The sequence below is a fragment of the Cyrtonyx montezumae genome, unplaced genomic scaffold (assembly GCF_038088225.1).
Source record: "Cyrtonyx montezumae isolate F1298 unplaced genomic scaffold, pur_monq_1.0 scaffold_3, whole genome shotgun sequence".
Classification (NCBI taxonomy): domain Eukaryota; kingdom Metazoa; phylum Chordata; class Aves; order Galliformes; family Odontophoridae; genus Cyrtonyx; species Cyrtonyx montezumae.
In genome coordinates, this window is record NW_027072034.1 from 69,222,355 (window position 1) to 69,249,296 (window position 26,942).

Here is a 26,942-nt window from a genome sequence, read left to right on the forward strand (position 1 = left end):
AGCTGATGATAAGTACTATTCAAGGAAGCTATTTTTGATTAGTAGTTCAGAAAACTCAATCAAGAAGGACTTCCAGCACACTCGATTAAATGAAGTCACAAATTTTAACTCTCCTGGTTAACTGAGGTATACAAAGGACTTCCTATGGTAGTGTATTATTGGTAACCACCACCCCTAACTTTCAGTTCCAAAAATAAAGGCAAATCCTAACTGAAGTACTAAAAAAAAGCCTCAACTTTGTTCCTTAATCCTGGAAATTACACCATTTTTTACTTCTTCTGTACTGGCTCACTTTTACCAGACTTAGAAAGCTTCATATCTCTTGTCTAACCATTTCTGTAAAAGAATATAGAACTTTTAGGGATTGCTGGCACAAACAGAATTACATATATCATATATTGTCTTCTTATCTGATAGAAATGAAGCCATTTTAGTTATTTTCAATATCTCAAATCTGCTGCCAATTAATACCATGCATACAATCAGTTACCACTGCTCTGCTATCTAGAAGATATTTAAGAAACTTCTGTAACATGATTCTGCTTTCAAGCTCAGATTCAGAGAAGTGTTGCCAACTACATACCAGCTATTTTTAAGATTTCAGTTGTTCCCTAGTATGCTGATCAAGCACTACCAGGTCACGGTAGTTCCACAACTCCACGGCCTTCCTTGGAGCAGTGGAAAAGCAAACTTTTTACATACAACAGTGGGATAATGGAGTACTTTCATCTTTATTTATCAATGAAAAGAATATAAAGAATGTAATTGCTAGATTTAATATTGCTTGGCTTTTACCTATACAGAACAGGAGCAAAAAACTTAGGTATGTTCAAGGTGTTCACAAAGAAGTCATTGCCCATGGACTTGGCTAGCAGCAGGTTAGTGTGAACCAGAGCTCATAGTAGCAAGAGATAGCACACATTATTTGGAATAATTAGCATCCTTAAAATCTTAGATACTGAAAAGAAGCTTCCTGTTTTCAGACATAAAAATACAACATTAATCAGGCTGTGATTCAGTTGGCAACAGCTAATGCCCAGAGTTCACTCACCTTGTTCATACACTGAACTTCTGTAGAAGAAAGCTGCTAGGGGAAGGATTGTTGAGAAGGTAACAGACAGAAAGAATCTATATTTGAAATTCTCAAATAAGACTACTAAATTTCAAGAAGCTCATTATTTTCCCTCAAAGCTGTGAACAGTAAAGTACAGTAAAACAAGAAAACACTTTCTTAATCAAATGAAAAAAGCTCTCAGGTAAAGGTACATATCTGACGGAAAAGCAGTAGAATGATTGCATGAAGAACCCTCAGCTTTACCAGAGCAAGCAGGTACCGTGGCACACTGAGGACACGGAACTAAGAAATTCACTATATGATTAGTGTAGGAGGAGTTAGTACAATAAAACAGCTCTAATAAATGCAAATACATTGTTTATAACTGGCAGTTCCATTAGCCATAAAAACTTTAGCTCAGTGAACGGAAGTTATTACGTATCTTTATGCCTTAACAAAGGCCTTTTTCATTTAAAACATCTGTAATATATATTGTAAATAAAATTATATATTGCATTCACTTATACAAGAATGTGTACTGAGGCTAACACTTAAAAATAAATATATAATTTAAACTGTAAATATGAAACATCATCTTTATGATTTTTTATAACATGCTTGTTTTATACACACTTGAGCTGCTAAGTTCTCATACGATTGTCAGTGAATCAAGATTTCTGAAAAGGAATCTGAAAAAAATTTGATAATCTACCACTATATAAATAACAAACACTTCCCAGTGAATTTCCACTTGCTTAAATTAAAAATTAAAAATAAATAAAATCAATTGGCATTGACTGTGCTGCTCACCAAGAAACAGCACAGGAATCTATTTAACGACCAGAGTAAACTACTCTCAGACCAACTTACTGAAATCCAGATGGGCCTTGTGATCTGCAAAGGAAAACCAGTGAAGACAAGATTTTCCAATTTGCTTCTCAACAACTACTACAGAACAGTCTCAGCTGAAACAGGAGCAACACATTCAGAATTCTACACAAATAACAAATGCCTAAGGAGAAAGGAGATTCTGGTATTGTAAAGTAGACTCATGAAATGCTTCTGAAATGACTGGAAAGTTTAGAGCAGTGGTAAAAAAAAATGCCAAAAAAAACCTGCTTATATAAAATATTTATTCAATAGATTAATCATAAAAATAGTTTCATGAAGATCAAATAGTTTCAAAAGTGCCTGAGTACAGCTTAGTCCCATCTTTGTTTTATGTGATATAGAAGAAAAAATTTGTAAAATTATGCACAACACATTTAAATATATGCATAAAAATAAAGCCTGGGCATTTAATTCACTTAGAACAGAACAGAAAATGAAGCTAGGGAAACAGACACATAAGTAATAGTACTAAAATACAGGCCTCATCAAGACATTAGTCATAGAAGAGAGAAAATAAATGATATGAAGTTCTTGTGATTAAGTTTTTTGGAAATATTTCTCAAGCATTTCTGAGAACTGAAGCTCTAATATTTTTGAAAAAGAAAGTGAATAACAAAACGTGTTTTGGGTTTAATTTTATCTGTATATGTATCAGAAAGTCAAGCTAAATCTATTGTTATGTGTTGCAGTCCTTAAAATTGATCTAACATCTTTTCCATCTGCAGAAGTCAAAGCATTTCATACAAGACAAAGGAAGTATGGTAGCATCAACTAAAACAGGTAGATATCTGATACCTGTGACAGTGAAGTGATGGTATATCTCACATCATCAGATTAAGATTTTACTAAACCAAGTTACTACTCCATTCTACCTTTACTAGGACCTAAGGTAGAAAAACACAGGCAGCAAAGTACAGCAATGAAGGATTTGACCTGATGTTTCTAAACCAAAATCCTGCTATGTTTTGAAGTTTCTGTGGGTAGATTCAGCGTTAATCCAGTAATAAGGTGCTATACTGTATGAAAGCAACTCAAATACATCAACAGTTTGCTGAAACTGCTAATTAAAAAAATAAAAAATAAAAAAAGTTAGGAGCTGCACTGCTTTAAACTGACACGGCAAGATTCATTAGACTTTGCTTGTCAACGCACTTGAAAAACTGGATTTGGACACAAGTAAAACCAGCCAATTACTCAAGATTAATCATTTACTGTTTCTCAGCTGAGCTAAGAGCACATTCTCAGTACACCCAATTATAAAGCAGAAATTGCACAATCTTCCTGGAGGTTTAAACTAATGCATTTCCTTGTGCAACTGTGTGCATCTTACTGTTGTCAGCTTCTGTAATTTAAGAAGGAGTTCCTTGATTTCTATGCAGCACTTTGGGGTGGTGGGGGAGATACACAAAGACATTTTCAAATGGAGCCTTTAGGGTTCTACATCTACATGTGTTCTACAAAATGATTTAATGAAGATAGTAAACTTCTAATAGTTGTTTTTACTATACACTAAGAATTAAAGCAAGACTGTACTGATGAGGAGTAAGTGATGTCTCACCTTCTAGTTATAGTTTGCATTAATACTAAACAAACAAACAAATATAAATACCAATTAAGTAAATTTCCTTGTAAAAATGAAAGAGTAAGAAAAGGATATTTTCCTGGAACTTCAACACCGACTCTGTAGTCCACGTAACTTTCATATGGATGGAAATTGAAAATAAAAAGGAGACCAGCTCTCTCAAATGCAATGACCTTGTTGGATTCATGCTTTTCAGTCACAAAAGCCTAGGAAGGAAAAAAAAAATGTAAATCCAATGCTAAGAAATGTTTTGCTTCATAGAACCTATCATAGAATCATAGAATGGATTGGATTGAAAGAAATCTCAAGGATCATTAAGTTCCAAACCCCTACCATACACAAGGATGCCAACTGCTAGATCAAGCTCTAGATCAGATTGCCCAGGGCCCCATCCAATCAGGCCTTAAACATCTCCAGTGACAGAGCATCCATAGCTTCTCTGGGCAGCATATCAACATCTTCTCAGAGAAAAACTTCCCCCTGACTTAGATCACTGAATCTCTCTTACTCTAGTGCAAAATCATTACCCCTGTCCTATCACTATCTATCTTCATAAAAAGTTGAGTTTCCTTCTGTGTATAATCTCCCTCTAAATACTGGAAGACTGTAATGGAGACTCCCCACAGCCTCACAGCCTTCTCATCTTCAGATTGAGTGAGCCCAGCTCCTTCAGCTTGTCTTCATTGGGGAGGTACTCCAGCCCTCTGATGACCTTTGCGGCCCTCCACTGGACTCCCTCTGAAAGCTCAATGACTTCCCTATACTGGGGACCCCTGATTTGGATGCAGTACCCCAGGCTGGGGCCTCATGAGGGCAGAGTAGAGGAGGACAATAACCTCTCTAGTCCAATTGGAAGCTCCTCTTCAGATGCAGCCCAGGATATCACCGGCCTTCCAGGCTGCAAGAGTACATTGCTGGTCCATGTAAAGTTTTTCCATCTACAAGGGTCCTTAAGTCCTTCTCAGCAGGGTTATTCTCAAGGATATAGCCTGCATACATACCTGAGAGTACCCCAACCCAAGTGCAAAACCTTGCACTTCGTTTCACTGATTGATCCTCATTACGCTGACAAGGGCCCACCTTTTGAGTTAATCAAGGTCCCTCTGGATGGCATCCCTGCCTTCTATCAACTGCACCACTCAGCTTCATGTCATCTGCAAACTCACTAAGAGTGCACTCAATCTCATCCTCTATGTCACTGATAAAGATGTTAAAAGAGTACTGATCCCAGGACAGACTCTTGGGGGACACACTGCTCATCACCAGCCTCTACCTGGACATAGAACCATTGATCACAACTCTCTGGCTGCAACCTTCCAACCAAGTCTTTATTCAACAAATAATTCACCCTTCAAATCCATCTCTCTCCAATTTAGAGATAAGGACCTGGTGGGGAACCAAGTCAAAGGCCTTGTAGAAGTCCAGGTACATGACATCAGTTGTCTTCTCTTTGTCCATTGATACCATTACTCCATTATACAAGGTCAGTAGATCAGTCAAGCACAACTTTCCCTTGGTGAAGTTATGCTGGCTGTCTCAGATCACCTGCTCATCCCTTATGCGCCTTAACATGTCTTCCAGGAGTATTTATTCATGACCTTCTCAGGCACAGAGGTGAAGTCAACTGGCCTGCAGTTCCCTTCTTCACTTTTTTATAAATTCATGTGATATTTCCCCTTTTCCAGTCACCAGAGATTTCAGCTGACAGCCACAACTTTTCAAATATGACAGAGAGCAGCAACCCCATCCATCAGCCAGTTTCCCTTAGCACCCTGGAATGCATGTCATCTAGACTCATAGACTTGTACACATTCAGCCTCATGAGCTGATCTCAGTCATGCTCTGCTCTTACAGTCTGTGGGAGGGAACTCTCCCAGTTCCCACGAAGTAGTTCAGGGATGTGAAGTTCAGGAATGTGAGAAATATGCAAATCCACGTTACTCATGAAGACTGAGATGAATATATCACTGAGTGCCTCAGCCTTCTCCATATCTGCAGTAGCCAGTTCCCTTTGTCATTTATTAGAAGAGGTACACTATGTTCTCTTTGGCCTGTCTCTTCTGACCAATGTACCTACTGAACCCCTTCTTGTTGTTTTCAACATCACTTGTCAAGTTCGGTTCCATCTGTGTCTTGGCTTTCCTGATCCCATCTCTGCAAGTCTAGACATAATCTCTGTATTCTTCCTAGGTGTCATGTCCTGTGTCATGGTTTTATGATTTTTGGTACTGGTATACCACATCATAACATCATGCAGTGCATTTAGAGTTAAAGAGTTAATGCTCCAGCTCCATGGATCATCGATAGTTCCAGGTATACCTGTCTCAGAAGAGAAGAAGAACTCCATTCCCCAGAGGACTTTGGGATGCTTTGCGTTCTTACGTGTTTACGCTCAGAGGGAAAGATAAAAACTGTTTGTGGTCATGGGTCACTCTCTTTCCTCTGGGATGGACTCAGCAATGGGTGCTCGCTGCCGTCCGCCTTCAGCATTAGCGTAAGGCCTTCGGTTTATCGGACACTCTCTCTTGCTCATTTTATTTGATTTATTAGCTTCAATTCTTATTATATTGTATTATATTGTGTTATTTTGCTTTCAAAGACCAGCAGGTCCTTGCCGAACCTGCCTCCTGCCTTTTCTGCCTGCTTTCTTATTCTGAGGGATGGAGAGTACTTGCTCTCTCAGTAAGGTATCCTTAAACAATAGCTGGCTTTGTTTCACACCTTTTTCTCTGAGGCCAGCTTCCCAGGAGATCTCATTCAACAATTCCCTAAAAAAAACCTGAAGTTTGCTCTCCTGAAGTTCAGGGTCCTGACTCCACTCTTTGCAGGCCCACATTCCTCAAGATCATAAACTCAACCAATCGTCTTTAATGATCTACACTGGTGAGCACCAGGTCCATCAACATTTCACCTCTGGTTGGTCTGTCCAATATTTAAAAGGAAGTTATTGTCAATGGACACCAGGAGTCTCCCAGATTGCTTGCTGCAAACTGCATTGCTTTCCTAGCAGATGTTTGGAAGGTTGAAATCCCCTGTCAGACCTCATCAACAGATTCCTCTTGATCAAATGACCTGTAGTAGACCCCAGTTGCCATCAGTCTCATCCCTAATCTTAACCCACAGTCTCTCAACCTGTTCCAGACTTCTAAATGAATTAACAAAAAATTAGAAAATACACTGATGCAATACCTCATTTCAAGTAAAACAATAAAAGATTCAAGCAATACAGATAAGAACATCAGATGTAATATGTAACTGTTATACCTACGTAATACCATAGAAAATTTATGAACTTTTTTAAACTATATGTAAAATTTAAGAGGAAGAACCACATTTTCCTTTTAGCAAAACTGGATCTCTTTTATTATATGAATTTTTCCTTTTACATGAGGTAAGAATCAGTATCAGTTCTTAGTGTTTTTTTTTCTTTTTTTTGTTTTGTTTTCTATTTTTTAATTGTGCCCAAATTGCTCTGATAAACTACGTAAAACACCTTTGCTGCATTTGCTAATGCTATTAATAACTAGAAATGTATTTAAAAAAAATCTTTGAAGTATATTATGACTAGTATGAAATCATTTAAACACATAATTTAAACACATTCTCTCACATGAGAAATTATAATTCAGTTGCTTTAATAAGAAAAGGTACAGCGCAATTTTTAGGAAAAAAAAAGCAAACACAAAAGTGACAAGTTGAAGATTAGGGAACTATACCTTACGCTACAGCTGATCAAAAGTGTTTTCTCAGTAATGATTATTTATGCAAAAGTGACCTGTCAGAATAATTTACACTTTCACAAAGCAATCCTTGGATTGGATTACACACAATTTCATAGTCTGCTTTATCCAATCTGCAGTTACTTAAAAAAAATTGCAAAAATAATACTAAAACAGCTTGCTATGAAGCTAGAAGGAGACTGTTCCACATTTGCATTATCTGTGGAAGATATCTCAGTGACAAGTTTTGACAACTTGAAATATATAGAGAGGCGTTACACAGTGCATAATAAAGTACGGTTTAAAATTTCTGCATGCAAATTTTGTATTGTTGTTATTCTGAACATGTACACAACTGGTGACTAAAAACTTATCATTTAGTATATACAGCTTACCGGAGGAGATGCAAGCCAGCCAAATTTTTCTTCCAATTTATTCATATCTTTATCAAACTCATTTAGGAATTTATAGCGAAGAAGATGATCATCAGTAAGATTGAACTGTCTTCTGGCATAGTGAAAGCTCTCATTATTCCCTTTTCTGGGGAAGTCAAGCCATTCTGGATGCCCAAATTCATTACCTATATTTAAAATATTGAGGAGCTGTGAAAATCATGTGCTAAAAATAATAATAAAATCTTACAAAATATGATTCATTAAAGTGTATTTCCTTTCTACAAGTTTTAAATTTCAAAGAATAATTCCTTGTACATGAATTGGTCCTTCTATTATTAAAATCATTTTTAGAACACTCATGCTTGGTAACAGGTTTGTTTGGCCAATAAAACTAGCAGAGCAAAATATCCATTTAACTTGTAGGGATATCTGAATTGATGGATGCATTTTAACCCCTATGCTATCATACCATGATAATTTCTCATTCCTCTTCCTTAAAATAAGGGCAATAGTAATTCAGTTAAGCAGGATACAAGTTTCACAGTCACTCTAAAACCATCACCATGGTTTATGTGGAATATCCAAAGCAAATCTCAGCTGACAAAAATTAAAGAATCACGTCAACATTTCAACTGGAATGCAGTATATAGAATAACATTCACGTACGCAAACTTTCTGATTTGTTTTATTTATATACCGTAATTATTATGTTTGATGCAAATCCAGATGGGCTTTAACGTCTCTAATTCATACTATAAACTACAGCCTAGTATACTCCCAGCCAATTCTGACTACTCATTTTACACAAGATTAGATGACAATCAATGTTTTGTAAATTAAACACACTGCAAAGTCTACAATAGCTGGCTCACCGCGAACTTTTTATGGAGAGCACACAATACCTAGTCACTCCAAAATACAGGCAACAAGTGGTGTATCTGGAAATACATAAACTAATACAATCAGACGTAAAGGGGTTACTATTAAAATCCTAATCTTTCTACAAACAGCTACCCAACTTTTGGCAATAAACTGCACTACTGTGGGCAGATGAAGGACAGGGGTGCTGAGGGAAGGTGTGCAGTTTCCTGGATGGATACCCTGCATGTGTAGCCACCATCTGCTGTCTCACACAGCCTGCATTGCCTGGGAGGCTCTGAGGTTGTGGTCAACAATGACAGCTATGAATTTAGATTTTCAAAATGGTTTTGGTCTATTTCCGTGCTTCATGGGAATAAAGAAGTGAAACAAGAACAAAAGAGAGAGGCTGCATATATATTAAGGAGAATCCTTTGCACTGCTACTTGTTTTGTAAGCAAGCTGACAAGTTATAAATTAAATTTCCCATTGAAAAGGTAAGGCACTAAATTTCATATTCAGCTCAGAAACAGAGATAAATATAAAAGAATCAAACTCACAGCAGGACTCTCAAAATGACCTTGGAATAATGCTGGACTGAGTTCTTAAACAGTGAGAACAATAAGGTACAAAAACGGAGAAAAGATATTGCTGCAAAAAAGTTTACCTAACCACATTCAATATGCTGGACAAGGCATTACCTTCATTGATGATCTATATACACTATCCAAAAGATGGACAACACAAGATAGCTTAGTTAGAGAGCAAGAAACATTAGAAAGTCAGAGATGATATGTATCTTGAAAAGACAGCCTGGGAAATCATAACTTTTCATTCAAGAAAAACATAAAAGTGGGGAGATAACCAATGGAAGATAGTGAAGATAAACTGAACCAGCACGTCATTTTAATGGAGTATTTCACCAGAAGTGTAGCTCTTTATGTTTGGACCATACAGCAACTCCTCTGTCTCCATCTGCTTTCCTTGTTTCCCCACCACAGTAGCTAGTGTTGTTTTAATGCTGTTTGTATTTTTATGATGTTTAAAAAGAAAAAGAAAGCAAAAAAAGTTATTGTTTTAATCATTAATAATGGTCAGTAAGAAATAAGGAATTTAGTATAGAATCATAGAATCACTAAGGTTGGAAAAGACCTCTAAGATCATCTAGTCCAAGCACATGGTCCCCATCATGTCCACTAACAATATCCCTCAGCGTCATATGCACACATTCTTTGAACTCCTCCAGGGATGGTGACTCCACCACCTCCCTGGGCAGCTTGTGTCAGTGTGTCACCCTTCTTCCTGAGAAGAAATTCTCCATTTTTCCATGTCAAACATCCTCTGGTGCAACTTGATGCCTTTCCCTCTTGTCCTATCACCTGGGTGAAGAGGCTGACCCTCACATCACCACAACCTCCTTTCAGGTTATTGTAGAGACCGATAAGATCTCCCCTAAGCCTCCTTTTCTCCCAGTTCCTTCAGCTACTTCAAGTAAAATTTATGCTCCAGATCCCTCACCAGCTTTGTTGCCCTTCTCTGGACATGCTCCAGGGCCTTCATATCTTTTACAAAGTGAAGGGCCAGAAACTGAACACGATACTCAAGATACAGCCTCACCAATGCTGAGTACACAGTATAGCAACTCAACAACAAGACTATATTACTAATATTAAGGTTGACAGCAGGGCTTCTAATAAACTTAAATATGCTCCTGCAACTTAAAAAGCATTAAACATCCCTTAAGATGAAATACACACCTTGTACTACTTTTATTTATTTTTAATTGCCTTTTGTGCTATTTTAACTCTACAGCAAAAGAAAGGAGGAGCTAGAAAATGGAAAGTAGGGGGTAACTGACTGATGCTTACTTCTAGCCAAAGGTATCTGTTAAGTACATGCTTCATCCTCTCCTGTGTTCCCCTTCTCCTTTCTGATGAGAATCAGAAGCATTCTCTTCTTAATAATTGTGAAAACCTCCAAGCATAGAAGTACTATTGGGATTTCTTTTCCTGTAATTAATTTGCTGTTTGATGTAAAGGTCCAAAGGACAGATTAACAAGAAGCCAGCTGCTATAAATGATGCAAATCAAAACAATGGAACTAATGTGGGGGAGGCTGAGAACAAGGCTGAAATTAACTGAGATTTTGATTAGGGAAACAAAACAAAGACAAATCATTGAAGTACAATGCATACTAATTTTATTTAGGAATTGATTCAAGTTTGCTATTCCCTACATATTGTGGAACTTGATTGTGTACAAAATTTCAAGATCCTAGTCTCAACAAAGGAATTACCACTATCACTATAATGAAAATTTACATCACACTTGTTTATTGGGGTAGAAATACATCTACTGCACAAAGTACTCAAGATGATGATGATTACTTTGTAGCTGAGCCCCACAGGTCATTAGAGTTTTCTTGATCTCCCCTCTTAAGACATCTTTACTAGTTATTTCCTCTCAAAGAATAAGGCTAAACAAAACTGAGGGCATATTTAGAAGATGTAGGCAGTGGTAAAAGATGTTTGGTATTTTTTTTTAGCTTTTGTTTGTTGTTTTTTAATGAATTAAGAGATTAAGTTCTTAAAAAGCAGTTTAAGCAAGTACTTCACTTGACACATCAAAAGTTACAAGCTTTAATAGGTGTATAATACTGAACAAGTATATAAATGATCTAAAATACTGCAGAAAGATTCTGCTTAAAGCAGATTAGCTAGAGACCAAACACACTGTGACAGATATATGGCTGTTGTACTTTAATACATTTCTACCAAAGTAAGTGGTAGTTTGAACAAGCCAAGTAATCAGCTTATTCCTGAGTTATAACTGATTTGATTTATGTTCACTACCTTTGTGAACATTATCACAGAATGGCCCGGGTTGGAAGGGACCTCATGAATATCCAATCCCTCTGCCACAGGTAGGGCCACTAACCTCCCCATTTAATATTAGATTGGGTTGCCCAGGGCTCAATTCAATCTGGCCTTGAACACCCCCAGGGACGGGGCATCCACAGCCACCCTGGGCAGCCCGTTCCAGTACCTCACCGCTCTCATAGTAAAGAACTTCCCCCCGACATCCAACTGAAATCTTCCCTCTCTTAACTTTAAACCATTTCCCCTTGTCCTGCTGTTATCTACCCATTCAAAATGTTGACTCCCCTCCTGTTCATGGGCTCCCTTTAGGTACTGAAAGGCTGCAATTAGGTCACCCCAAAGCCTTCTTTTCTCCAGGCTGAACAAGCCCAGCTCCCTCAGCCTGTGACAACAGCTGTGCTGTTAATGGAATTGAAGGCAAGACAATAAATAAGAACAGGGATGCCATGCAGGACATCAGAACAAAAGCCTAAGAGTGTTAAACAAACTTAAGAAAATAATTAATTAATAAATTATATTGCTGAAAGAATTAGGAGAGAATTAGAAATTTAATTACGAATTAAATTACAACTACAATATGGGAATGGCAAATATGATTCCAGTAATTAAGATCCTTGATCCTAGAAATTACATTAAGTACACCATGATGTGCAAGACATTATAATAGACTTGAGAGACTAAGTTGAATGTATCTAAGAAAATGACAAAATACAGAAAGGGCTTATCAGAAGTATAGCATTCTAGACTAGTTTAACTTATGATAGCGTCTTAAGAAATGCAATATATCAAATCTAATTCTACAATATATCACAGAAAAGAAATACCAAAGAAATATATCACAATTTCACTTCATCAGAAACTAAAACAGGCTTGTATGGAACAAAAAAAAAAAAAGTAAACTTTTTTTTTTTTTGAGTCTCATTTGCTTCTTTTGCTAAGCATGGATATTGCCCTTGCTAGTGTCAAGCCTGGCAATGCAAAGCATTATTGTGGTTGTGCAGTAGTACTCCCTGGCTATTCCCAGAGTCAGATGAGCACATGGCAATTCAGGCTGACTGCAAATCAGCATGAAGGGAGATGATAAAAGGTAACAGACATTTATTCCTGTTGCAGAGTATAATACCAGATGAGCATATTTATTCAGCTATATAGTGAGTAATCTATACTGATCCTGTTTTGTTATTAAACCCTTGCTGCACTTTATGACTGTGCACACACATATACACATCAGTTGTTTTCTGTTGGGATTCTCGACTCCAGCTTGAAAACACTGTAATCGCTGATTTGTTGTATGTGGATCAGCTGGAAATGGCTCAAGACAGAGAATAAAGGAGGGAACAACGACTGTATTACAGGAACAAAAGAATGTCTCTCTTCTGGTGTGAAAAAAACACAAGCGTTTCGCTAATGTGCCAAAGGTATAGGAAAGCACTCAGGCCATAAAATGGTTACCCTAGATCACACAAGAGATGAAGTACTCTACCCACAGTAGCTGACAAGAGCCAGGTCAAGTACTCAATGATTCTTTTTGTAATGGAAATTTTACGGAATTCCTAGCATGTCTGACTTGCTGTTCCAAAAAATCTTTCTGGTTAACTATAGATACAGTTTCTTGTTCTTAGACCAGAATAACAAAGATATTTCTATAGTACTAAATAAAGGCATCTGTTATAACTTCTTTTTCAACTTCCATATATTTTTTTTCTTCAGTGCTTCTCAATCTCAAATTTTATCACAGCCAACAACTTGAATGCAAGGTTTTAACATGAATCACAGAATCATAGGGGTTGGAAAGGACCTCAAGAGAGCGAGTCCAACCTACCTGCCAAAGCAGGTTCCCTACACCAGGTAAATATACTTGGGTCTGGAATTCTATACCAGGATGATATAAGTAAATCCAACGGAATCATAAAAAATACTCTTTCATTATGAAACAATTTTGTGCTAGAGATTAACAGCTCTGGCAAAATCTTAACTAAGGCAAACGCTCTCCACACCTTTCTTTGAGGCTAATAAAATAAATAGAGAAACTGCTTCTGTATTCTGACAATTTGAGAACAAAATTAGGGTGTCAGCTCTGTTACGAGCGTTACTGCTCTTCTCCCTTCCCTTATCAATCTTTGGCTGGCTTACTTAAAACTCAAAACATTTCAAGAATTGTGAAAATTGTCTTCTGTTCTTACTTCCTAAACACTATTATCATGGATTTTCAAATTGGAAAGAATGAAGTATAACATTAAAAAAAAAAGATTTAAATTTATGAAAACTGTGTAGATAAACTTAGTATTTATTGCATGTGCCAAAGCTTTTGGCAGCCAAAGCTTCTTCTGTGAGGAAGAAATGGACCTAGGGTTGTTGGTCAACACTCAAGTAAGTGACCCAGTAGAGTGCCCAGGTAGCCAGGAAGGGCAATGGCATTCTGGCTTGTATCAGAAATAGTGCAGCCAGCAGGAGCAGCGAGGTGATCATACCCCCCATTTTCAGCTCTGGTGAGGCTGCATCTTGAGTTTTTAGCCAGTTTTTGGCCCTTCAGTACAAGAAGGACACTGAAGCCATAGAAAGGCAACAAAGCTAGAGAGAGACCTGGAGCACAAGTGTTAAAGGAAGTGGCTCAGGGTACTGAAATTGTTTAGTCTGGAGAAGAGGAGGCTCAGAGACGTTATTGGTCTCTACAACAACCTGAAAGGAGGTTGTGTAGTGGTGGGGGTTGGCTTCTTCTACTGCATAAACATGCAATAGGACTGGCCTCAGGTTGCTCTAGGAGAGATTCAGATTGGACGTTAAGAAAAATTTATTCGCCAAAAGAGTGATCAGGCACTGGAATGGGCTGTCTAGACAGATGTTTGAGTAACTGCCCCTTGAGGTGATCAAGAAACATTTAGATGAGGTACTTAGGGACATGGCTTTGTGGGGAAATATTGTTTGTAGGTAGACAATTGTACTGAATGATCTTGAATGTGTTTTCCAACCACGGTGATTCTCTGATTCTGAAAACCATATACCACTCAGCAGGAAAATACGAGTTTTATAAGCTATCTTCAACAGACTAAGGATTTTACTACTACACATATACAGTAATAGTGTATACATACACACACAAGATCATTTACTGGTTACTGACCTTTTCTCCTTCAAAAGAGATACACTTGCAGTATATGCCACTTACAATAAATGTCTTCTTGTCAAAGCAAACAGATTTACTTCATCATTCTCTCAGTCATTAAGGCAAAATACCACAAGTTAATACAAATAAATCACCCAGAAAAAAACAAATATGCAGATATCAGAGACTTAGTTAAACAGTAATCTAAGAGGTCTCTTGAATTTATATTTCATAGAAGTGGACAAATGCTTACAAAATTGGTGCTCTTGCAAGATACTGCATTAATTTGGTATTACTGTTAAAAGTTTTGGTATTCTCTTTTTTTTTTCTATTTAATATGCTGACCATTTTACACAACATCAGACTGTAGCTTGGTACACAGGTTATTAAGCCTAGACAGTTAACCTATACCAGTATGTAGATGATATGGAATTTCTCAGAAGGCCTCCAGTCTTGAAATATATTAAAATAGGCAAAATTAGCTTTTTTTCCCTTATATTAGATGATCACAGTACTTTCAAAGTTCACCATGACAAATACTCTGAAATAATCTCTTAAAATTCCATGTTATCTATTCCTTACACAGTCTACATGGAAAATAAGAAGTCAGCAGAAATCCCATTAAAAGACACTTCTCACAACCAGTAATGCTACTTTCGTTTTAAGCTGGAAAAATAAATATCTTGAAACCTGAGTAGAATTCAGGATTCAGCAAATACTGCTGTAAAGCCAAGGAAATAAGCCCACATCCCAGACTTCTGTGAAATATATTTCACTTGAATTCTATTAGATTTATATGCCACAAAAATGATACAGTTGACACCCTGGTTCCCATGTGTATTTCCCAGGGCTATATCTGGGTTATCTAAGGAAGAGTAGATATCTTTCAGGAAGAATGGCTGTAGTAGAGAACACTACTAAAACATTCATACATAGAGAAGGGAATCCATTCTTGTATACTGCCCAGGCATTCCTAGCTTCTCAGCTAAGAGCTTACTTTTCAAAAAGAACTGCAACTAATCCTTAATTCCCTGATTAGAACAGAGACACATCTGTACAGCATCAAACACACAGAGTGCTCAAACTCATGCTGTTAAATTTACTTTATATTGTGTATCTGATGAGTTTTGTAACTTTCCTAGGGCATTTTAACATTAAAAATAGTGATTGCTAACCTAACTCATTCAAACATAACTATAAGCGTACTTTGAAAGAAATTAGAGGTAAAGTCTCAAATACATTTCTTTGTTTTATTATCGCATAAAGGTTTACACTGGTTTATAGCAGCATTCCATCTGTTCTCGCATTTTTTACTAAACAGGGATATTCAAGTCCGTAGTAAGGATGGCAATCCCAGGCCCAGATTAGAAATGTATTCTTTTATAGTTATGCGTAGATACTCAAAAGTAAACAGTCTGTGATGAACTGGCAGTTGTGTATGACTTTGACATTACTATTAAGTACATGATATGTGTGTTATCACAGAACCATTAAAGTTGGAAAAGATCACTAAGATCACCTAGTCCAACCATCAACCCATTCTACTCCAACTCTTTGAATCTGCGAAGGCATGACAGCGCTGGAGCTAGCTTACAAAGAGGAACAGCTTGGCATAGACACTGTACAGTATGATATACATTAGTTTCCAACAGAGGCAAAGCACAATGTGTTCACAGTTAGTAGAACTATATTTACACAGGAAAGTATTTCTCTGGAATGAACAGTTTGTTTACTTATCTGTAGCGTTTCATCAAAAAAGTATTCAATCAAATATTATTAATGCCATTAATGATATTCAGGTCCTAGGGACAGACAAATGTTTTTCCTTAAATGCTTCAGTGAACAGAGCTCAGGAGCTTTGTCAATTCATACTACTGACACTGAGGACCATGAGAAATCATCTAGATAAGATTTTATTGACCTTCTTTTAAAAAAATTCTAGTCACGGAGGTTTGTTTTCAGCACCCCTTGTGCTGTGTATAATAATACTTTTCAGACATAAAACTTACTCCAAGATCACAATACTGCATTTAACAAATTGACAACACAGACTATGTGTGTTGCTGCTATACTGTAAGAGTTTTCATTTTGCTGCTTCCTATTAGTAGCATCTTGGCAAAACAACAGACTGACACGGAAACTGTGACATTTCCACTACACTGCATGCCTACTCAATGATACATCTTTTCATACTACATTGTTGCTAAAACAACAGCAAAATTCTGGAAAAAAAAAATAGCCAAAAACAATCCCCTTCAAAACAAAGCAGAACAAAATTTGATGGGAAGGAACTTTTTCCAAACAGAAGATGTCAACAGCAAAGTTCTAGCTTACTCTTTCAGTGTGACATACTGCTAGCTATTGGTGAATACCACAGTTAACACATCCATGGATTTTAAAACTGAATCAAGGACAAGTTTGTAAGAGGAAGAGGTCATAGAAAAATGGCAGATTTTTTTTTTTGCCATAACACATTAAATAAATGGAAGCTTTCTTACTGGCTCTAGTTAGTCCAGAATTTAATTCTATAATATTAGGATAACAAAGTTTTAAGCTAGTCAAACTAAATGAAAACTAAAGAAAAAGACTACTTGAATAATATTTGATAAAAACCAAAAGTTTAAGCTTTCCACATAAAGTAAGTCAATAATGAAAGTTTAAATTGTTCATAGATTCATAGAATAATGAAAGTTTAAATTGTTCAGTAACATTCAGCACTTGCAATGGGAGCAAATGTAGTTAAAATTAGGTAAATATGCATTTGCTAAGAGCAGGAAGTGATGAAATTTGATATGACTCCAAAAAATAAGAAGGAAAAAAAATTGTCAGCTTGCCTTTAGACTTTAGGGAGTCAACAAAAAATGTTACACTGGAAAGAGGATTGTAATGGATGTCAATACTGACAAGAAAAGATATCTGGGAGCATAACTTGGGCATGGAGGTACAAAACAACCCTGTCAGAATCAGATGTATGTGAGGCCTGGTCCGAAGATCTTATTTTATTATGTTAGCCTATGATGTATGGCCTATGTTGTATGGCAGAAGAGGATGAACCTTCCCACCAATACTCCACTACATTTTTCTGCCATGAGACATATGGTAGCAGAGGGACAGTTTCACAGAATGGTGTCTGACACAGAAGTGCCCATGAAGCAAAGGTAAATCAAATTCCTCCAAATGGAAAAACTGGCATTCATTAATATTCATTGATGCTTGCTGGAAGTTTGACGAAATCACACAGTGGATGTGAGCACAGTGAGGTGGTGGGTGGTGCATTTCAGCAGTGGTGACAGTGATATGAAAGACAAGCCATGTTCCAGACAGAAATGCACGGCAGTATCATCACGTCATGAAGAGTGTCTCAATCACTTTACCTACACAACTTGACTCACAGTGGTGACTAGGTAGAAAAAAAGCAGTTTGTGACCAAGAGTGTTATTGTGCTCTTTGCATCTGTTGCATTTTCCATGGAAGTAAATAGGAAGCATTACTTTCAGAGTAACCTACATATATTTTACAAAATCCTTCATACTAGCTGACTATAAAGAGTCAGCTTAAACTCCTCAGGAAGATAAAAATAAAGCACAGAGAATGTCAGTCTATCTTCTACTCAATTGCACACAGCGTCCACTTCAGAACTGACATATCAACTACTCTAGAAAATCAGCTCCTTTCTTGTACATATGCCTTTACATGCACTAGACATATTTAAACCTCCACAACAAATGCTTCATACACAGAACTGCAATAAACAATAAGTCAGATAGACAATGGATTATGAACTTGCTCAACTGCCCACAGAACAGGCCAGATCCTTTTATGTCAAATGAACAAAAAGTAATATGAAGTCTTGCTTTCTTGAAACTGCAGTTTTAATACTTCTAGTTGCAGAACTGAACCTCTTCCTATTTAATGTCCTCAAAAAAGTATATTCCCAATATTCCTCTTAGAATCACACATCACTGCTTTGAGCCCACATCAAAGCTTCCTTCTGTCAGCTGCCTCCTGCTCTCTGCCTGAATGTGACTCACCCTGTCACAATGAGTATGCATTCATAAACTCCTTAAAAGATAGTTGTTTTAAAGCCATATTAAGACCAATTTCAAACACCTAATTTGTCATCGTTTTACACGTACCTGGGCACTTGCTAAGGGAATTTCAAAAACTTCATTTTGTGATTACTGTAAAAATCAGCAAAAAACACAACATCTTCCTGCTATCTACATTACTTTTTTTCCTCAAGGAGATGGAAAGCAAGTAGAGCAGCTGAAGCCAGTTGCATCTGAGCACTGTGGCACACTAAGGTGCTTTTCTTGAAGGACCCAGAGACTTCTCTCTGGTATGCCAGCCTCAGTGCTGTGGGTACCAATGTTAGACTGCCGTGATTTAAAACAGCAACCGCAAACACAATAAAGAAGCCCAACAACAACAAGCAAGCATAAATATCTCTAGATCGCATACCAGACATGTCTCAGTGTAATTAAGGAGTATTCTGAATGTTACATAAGTGGCTTCTGAATTTAGACAATACAAACAGTATTTCATTTGCAGGACTTGGCACTTCAATACAGACTATTACTGTAATGCCTCCCTACTATGAGCATATATATTTATGTATACATGAATACAAAAATATATATAAATTGCCCAGAGACATGGTGATGTGGTAGACGTCCTGCCTCACCTCTGGAGACATTCAAGGTCAGGCTGGACCAGGCTCTGAGCAACCTGATCGACCTGTGGATGTCTGTTTATTGTAGGGGAATTGGACTAGATGACCTTTAAAAGTCCTTTCCAACTCTAGGGATTCTATGATAAATATATACACAAATATAAATATTTGACATACATATTTATATGATTCATTTGTTAGTAAACAGAGTTCTCTAAAACAGCTGAAATCTGATGTGTGACTAATATATAACTTGAGCCACACCTTTAGATATGCAAGGACTTTTGTTCAGAAATATATAATAAGTTGAAACAATCAGAAAACTGGTAAAATCAAGCAGAAGCGGCTACAGAGCACTACATCGTTTCCAATTTTTTAGAATGTTTCTGACTTGTAGCATTCCTCCTACAGAAGATTCCAGTGCAACAGCAGTAGCATTACTCTGCCTACTCACTTTTCATCACCTCAGTGAAAGTGCATATACAATAATAATCCGCATGGATAGATTATTATTGTTTTCAAGTGTATATTTTACAGATTTGTATGAGGATAGCCAAGATAAAAGCATGGCTAGCACTTCACACAAAAGGTAGCAGCATTGTGACACTCTTACTTGAAGAGCTCATCTCTAATTGTTTTATGGATATTGATTCTTACGAAGACCTGCTTCATTTACAAAGTTAACTCATCTGCCGTGAGTGACTGCAAACCACCATATAATTAGGTCTGTACCTAGTTTAGTCTCTGAGGTAAGTTAGAAAACTCACTGCTTTTTCTGACTACTTGGACTGGGGGAGAAGAAAGCTTCTATCACACAGAAAAACTTCTCGATGGAACAGAATTTCACAACATGAAAGTGTGAAAAAGAAAACAGTAAAAATGATTCTCAACTAAGTCACATATGTCACGTTCGTAAGAAACTTTTTACATTAACATTCTTGCAAGATCCTAACTCAGCAATTAAACAAGACGAGTGCATATGTCGAAGTTTTTGAACATAATCACATCTTCCAATTATATACCCTTTAAGATCTGAATATACAATGTCTGTTTCTTACAAAGTGTTCATTAGAGTCTTTTAATTAACTGTTACAGAGTTTGAGGACACCATTTCATGTACAGCTTGGCTAGCACATCCAAACTCATTGTTAAAAAGAAAAGCAAATGATTTGACCCAATGTTACATATTAACAATGACTCAGAATATAGAAAGCCTTCCAAAATGAGAAAAATTGCAAACATTTTCAAGTCAGGTTTCTTCTACACAATTCTCTCAAAAATAGACTTGCCTCAGTGAGCTGATAAAAAAGTGTAGCCTTGGCAGAATTCAGCATTCCTACTGTTCAGCATAGCATAATTTCTTTCTACAACTACTTCAATTCTGCTACTTAGCAGGAAGACATTTGAATTTTTATTGTATTTCTTCTTCTCAGCAAAGTAATGTAGAAGGTTGATGTTAAATAATAATGGACTGAAGATATCAGGTTAGATCTTTTTTTTTTTTCATAAATACACACAGCAGATGAAAATAAATGCCAGCCACTGACAATGAAAAAGAAGTTGTGTCAACTATTCCCTTTCCTTCTGGGCTACTGCTGTGCTATAAATGAAATATTAGCCATCTGTAAAATCCAAACATGCTTGAGAAAAATACAAATACAAAAATGAGATTTTGAGAATCATAACTTTTGCTAACAGTTTAGAACAATCCTGAGGTAGTATTTATTTAATCAAGATATTTTCCTGTACAGTTATCAAAGTAAATGTGATACATAAAATTAATGAAAATATTTATATGCACAGATTAAGGACTCAGAGTGTGGGCAAACAGTACCAAACACTTCAACCTGACATTCCCAAATGCTCATAACTCTTTTTATATACTGAGTAAGCTGTAGAAGGGTCTAAAATATACTGCATGCTTGACTTTAAAAACTGATGACTACTTTTTGTCACTGAAGTAATTTAATACAATAGCATTTTGAAGTAGGAAAATGTAAGGACAGATCAAGCCCAGCTGAAACCAGACAACCACACTTATAGTAAGGACAAGACTTTATAACAGACAGGAGTGAGAGAAGCTCTTCCTGACCTCAAGATTAGCTGAAATTGGCCTATTCCACTACTCACACAGGTTGAGTGGCAAAAATTCAGATGAAGTTCCAAGTGACAGCTACTGCCTTCTACAGATCCATAGAATGACTTATCTGCCTCATGCTACCTTGTTCTGAGGTAAGCAACTCTGCACAAGTCTAGCCTCATCCACCTGGACTTCCTGCAGTGATGGGAAGAAACTGCTGTTAGTCCTCCAAGTACAGCTGCTGATCCAAAGACCTTGCATAGCATCAGTGAAACAATGGTGACACATCCCTCCAATTTACAGGCCAAGTGCCGGGTCCTGCACTTTGGCCACAATACCACAATAACCCCATGCAATGCTATAGGCTTGGGGCAGAATGGCTTGAAGAATGTAGAGAGGAAAAGGACCTGGGGGTGTTGGTTGATGCTTGGCTTAACATGAGCCGGCAGTGGGCCCAAGTGGCCAAGAAGGCCAACAGCATCCTGGCCTGTATTAGAAATAGTGTAGCCAGCAGGAGCAGGGAGGTGATCATCCCCCTGTACTCAGCTCTGGTATGGCCGCACCTCGAGTACTGTGTTCAGTTTTGGGCCCCTCACTACAAGAAGGACATTGAGGCCCTGGAGCGTGTTCAGAGAAGGGCAACAAAACTGGTGAGGGGTCTGGAGCACAAGTCTTATGAGGAGCGGCTGAGGGAGCTGGGATTGTTTAGTCTGGAGAAGAGGAGGCTCAGAGGAGACCTTATTGCACTCTACCACTTCCTGAAGGGGGGTTGTGGTGAGGAGGGGGTGGGCCTCTTCTCCCTGATAACTAATGACAGGACGAGAGGGAATGGCCACAAGTTGCGCCGGGGAAGATTTAGATTAGACCTGAGGAAACATTTTTTCCTCTGAAAGAGTGGTCAGGCACTGGAATGGCCTGCCCAGGGAGGTGGTTGAGGCACCATCCCTAGCGCTGTTCAAGAAGCGTTTAGATGAGGTGCTAAGGGATTTGATTTAGTAGTTGGGTAGGGATAATGATAGGAGGATGGTTGGGCTAGATGATCTTGTAGGACCTTTCCAACCTAATGTATCTATGAATCTATGAACCTACAGGCAGTAGTTTCACTTCACAACCTGAACATCACAGTAACTTTGCTTACCATATTCTCTTGGAAAAAGAGAGAAAAAAATCTGTCTTAATTTCAAACAAACATTCATTTAATGTTTACTGGCTCTACTTAAAGACAAAAAGTCACCAATCTAAAACATGTCATAGTATTGTGTTTTGCTCATTTGGCATTCCCACTCAGACTTCAGTGTTTCTATAAAATTTGCTGGGGTATAGAAGTAATTTTGATCAAATAATTTATAGATAAAAGTTGAGGCAACATGGAAAGCCTTGAGAGTTTCAAATTCTCATTTGTACTACACCAAATTAAACATTATGATTACATTATTATTCAATTTTTTTCTACTTACTAGTGAATAAACACATTAAAACAGGAGAATAAACAGTTTAAATTCTATTGTTTGAAAATTGTTGATTTTCATCACAAAAATTTGACTTGTCATTCTAATTTGAAAAGTTATTTCACAAGAATGCTACCTGTGCAATATACCAGTATTCCAAAGAGTGAAACTCTTCCTTTGCAGTGTGTCCTGTAAGCGGCATCTTCAGTAGTTCATAAATATTCATGATATTATGCACATAATTAGAGTGTGTATCAGAAAACTTTCCATCAATTCACCTACTTTGTGTACTCACTGCCTCCAAGTCTCCTTTTCCCTTTCAATTTCTTCACTGTTATGTTTAGAGTGTTCTTTTGTTTCAGACATACTTAGATAAGAGATGAAAGAAGGTAACTGTTTATTTAAAAATATAATCAGGCACTTAAAAACAATTTTTATAAGTGATGATTATTACTTTTAGAGTATTTCCAAAGTGCTGATAAAATAATTGTATGGTGACAGCACAATCTGTTCCGAAATCCTTGTTTATTACAGTCAATCAAAACAATAATACTTAGAGGCAAAATTATCTTTACGCTGATATCTTTACTTTGCTAAGTGGGAAAGGATTTTGAATCCTGCAAGAAGATGCATGAAAGATCTGTATTAATTCACAAAAACCTCAGATTATTTAGTTCTGACCTTAGTAATTGCCATGGAATTTACTCTCCCTGCTCTCACATGGCAGCCATCTGCTCTGGGGATGGCATACAGTGCAACAAGGACGCTACAGCAGACAATTACAGGTGTCCTGATAAATGGATAGGCTGCATTTACAAGCATAATTTAAAGACAGTGTTAATTTGTATGTACACTTAATCAGCATCTGCACAATTGAGACATGGATGCGGAAACAACACAGAAAGAAGAAAATATAGGAAAGAAGAAAAGCAATTTAGCAGGTTTAGGTATAGCCCATTAGGCAATTGTCCAGCAAGCAAGAGCTTTGGAAGCTAAAGTGAAACATAATTTCTCAGAGGGGAAAAAAAAACAAGACAAAAACACCAACAACGCAGCGTAGAGAATTGCTACTGATGGTTACTTTGCTACAAATAACAAGTGATTTATAAAATACCATACAAAATCTATAGGATTAGGGGACAACTGTCGTGTGAGGGATTCATCATATTTTTTTGTTTCCATGAAGGAAGAAAAGAAAAAAATATATTGTAATATTTGGAGAACAAACTTGCATCAAGATCTTGTTCTAAATTTTGAAAAATGTAAGAAAGTGGGAAAATTTGTTGGAAATTCTGTAATTGACAAACTGAAACATAACTTATTCTTTCCTTAAAAAAATCAGTTGTAACAAAAAATGTCCTTTCTCTATGTGTAATACCTTAGAGAAACAGATTTAAGAGAAATCAGAAGAGCTAAAAGATACACTGTCCTAAGTGATACTGGTACTTTCCCATTCATTCAAGTACTCATCCTTACTATAGGCAGAAACACTAGAGACAAGATTTTGGCCATCTGACTCCCTATAATGTCTTCTGATGAGGAGCTTCTAAGAGGTACACAGTGTTGTCATGCAGAACTGCCAATTTTATATTTCAGATACTAGATTCCAGATTTCAGTATAGAAAAACTGTTCAAATAACTAGGAAAGACAAAGACTGAGTAATGACCTCAGATGTTGTCTGATAATTGGCATAATAGATTCACAACTCTGGACATACATCAACTCATACATTAAGAACACTACTACAAGGTATACATACATGTACAGCAGCAGAGTCATTTAAGTTTACAAAACAGAAACAGAAGATACCTGCTAGACTTCAAGTTACTGACGATTATAATTTCTTTCTTTTTTTTTTTTTTTTTTTAATTTTGAGACATCAAAGAAAAGCTAGAAAAAGTCTAAAAAATTTGTTCAAATGAATTTAGGAAACAGGTAAATAAGTTTTAAATGAATAGTCTAACTCTACAAATCTATGATATCCAGTTTCTAAGACACTGGGATTCATCATGAATTATCCATTTTCGCTAGGGTATATCATACTTCTTTAGTTTCAGATTTCAGCTACTTTGGTTTCAGAATTGTAGAATTTGCTATATCCACAAGTGGTAGTACTCATCTTGTACTTGAAATAGATTTAGCTTAGCCCTAAGCTTTAAAATTAGAGGAACCGGGATCCTTTCAAGACATGCCTGATTAATGGTTTTAGGTCTTCTTTGTGACACCAAGTTAACATATACAGAAATTTATACTGATAAATGAGGATTGGAAGAGATTATAGGTATAGATTACATTATGGCTGCTTAAAACATGATAATTCAATTTTTGAAACAAATATTTCTGAACTAGCTGTGTAAAACAAACTCATTCAAGTAGTCATCTCTAACACTTTTTCTTGAGCAGTTTTTTTAGTAGGAAAATGTTTCTAAAAGGCACTTCTTTTCCAGCTCCAAAGTCTGTTCTTACTAGAATTTATTTTGTATGCATATATTTACTATTTTATTTTAAAATATTATTTCTAGAACTATTATTCAATTTCTCCTCTCCCCTGTAGCAATGACCTATCGAAATTCAAAGCAACAAAAGAAATACATAATACAGACAAGAAATCTTTACAGAGTTAAAAAAAAGATAAAAAAATTGATTTCGACAGATTAAATATTTTTCATTAAGGACTTTTTTTTTTTTTTTTTTAATTTGAAGAAAATAAGTCACTGAAGTGAAAAAAAAAAAGTCAACCTTCTGAAACAAATAAGACTGCATACTTACTGTCCAAAGATTTTTTTACTTATATCATCACATAAGTTTCATTGCATTCATTTACAAAGCCAAAAAGTACTGGTCACATATTTCACTCTTTGTTTTCTTATTAAGATCTTAATGGGAACTGAAGATATAGAGTAATCCTCCTTCATACCTACAACATGGTGTTTTCTATTTCTTGTTCAAGAGTATCTGTGTCAGTCAGTATTTTCAATGTAATTGTGTTAACAGAAAATACCAAGAATAAAGAAGCTTACCAAGAGAATATAAAACTGAACTTAAAGCAGCTATTTGTGTTAATTTCCATATGCATTCTTTTCTTCCTGTATTTAAGTGTTCAGAGAAAAGCAAAAGATATAGTTGTGAATGTGTACAAATCAAACATGGAGGAAACAAAAAATTACAGTTCTATTTTCCTTCAAATGCAGATGCAACTAGTAAATACGCAGAAGGAAATTTCACATTTTATCTGAAAAACTTCAATGAGTTAAAAGTTAAACTCAATTTTAAATGGTTTTCATCTTCTTAAGAGACTGCTTTCTTCATTATTTTTAATTGAGACCCCCTTCTGTCCTATAAACAGGAAGAAAGGGTATCAACTAACAGCTTGTTAAATTTCTAAGAGTAGTCACAGCTAGAACTGTAACAACAGCAGCGCACAATTGATTATTTTTGAAGCCATAACAACAAATTTCACATAATGTAAAAGCGTGTATGAAGAAAGCCAGTTCTTTTCATATCTACTGAAATTAATGTATCAGAATTCCGCAATATTTCTCAACTTAAGGGCTTCAAATATTAAAATGTGAGATAAAAGGTATAGCACAGTTGAAATTTAAGATTAAGCACACACACACAAAAAAGAAATAATCTCCATAATTAAGCCAAACAGAAGGCAGAACTTAAAACAAAAATTCACACTTCAGTTGAAGTAATTGGTCTGGCTAATTTTCCAGTTTCTCTTTATAAAGGCACCTGCAGGAAAGAACAAAATTACCCCAAATACCTTTTCAATCACTTTGATCTAGATCATCTTTACTTCTCCAAAATGAACGCTTTAGTATTGAGATGTTTGCAAGTATGACATCATTAAATATAAGAGAGTGAATGTAAGGCTTTCATCAGCATAAAGTAAATTCATAAAAATCATAAGCTAGTATTTCAATGTGCAATTTCTATAGATTTTTTTTAGTAGAATTTTTAGATCATACTTTTCTTTCACTCAAATAATAAAAAAACCTGAAATATTAGGAAAGAAAACAGATTTTTTAAAATACATTTGAAAAATAAAGCATTTTTTTTTAATTATCGCAAATTCAAAAAAAAGATCTGCATAAAAGCTGCCTAAGTACAGCTAAGTAGAACACAAAGAGGAAAAAAGCACAATAAAATTGAGACCTACTGACAATGGAATGTTGGGAAGATGCGGGCCCTCCCCTGAAGGAAAATGGAGACTTGGTCACAAGGGATACAGAGAAAGCTGAGGTGCTCAGTGACT

At 36.4% G+C, this 26,942-nt stretch overlaps 1 protein-coding gene across 2 annotated transcripts in view; it reads right to left on the bottom strand.

Annotated features, from left to right (window-relative positions):
• Positions 1–26,942, bottom strand: part of GBE1 (1,4-alpha-glucan branching enzyme 1) — a 156,452-nt gene that overhangs the window by 24,421 nt on the left and 105,089 nt on the right. For both annotated transcript variants that reach the window (XM_065741857.1, XM_065741856.1), the window contains exons 13-14: positions 7,642–7,826; positions 3,603–3,733 (exon numbers count right to left, since the gene is read on the bottom strand). In XM_065741857.1, the coding sequence (XP_065597929.1) occupies positions 3,603–3,733; positions 7,642–7,826 (316 nt within the window). The remainder of the gene's footprint in view (positions 1–3,602; positions 3,734–7,641; positions 7,827–26,942) is intronic.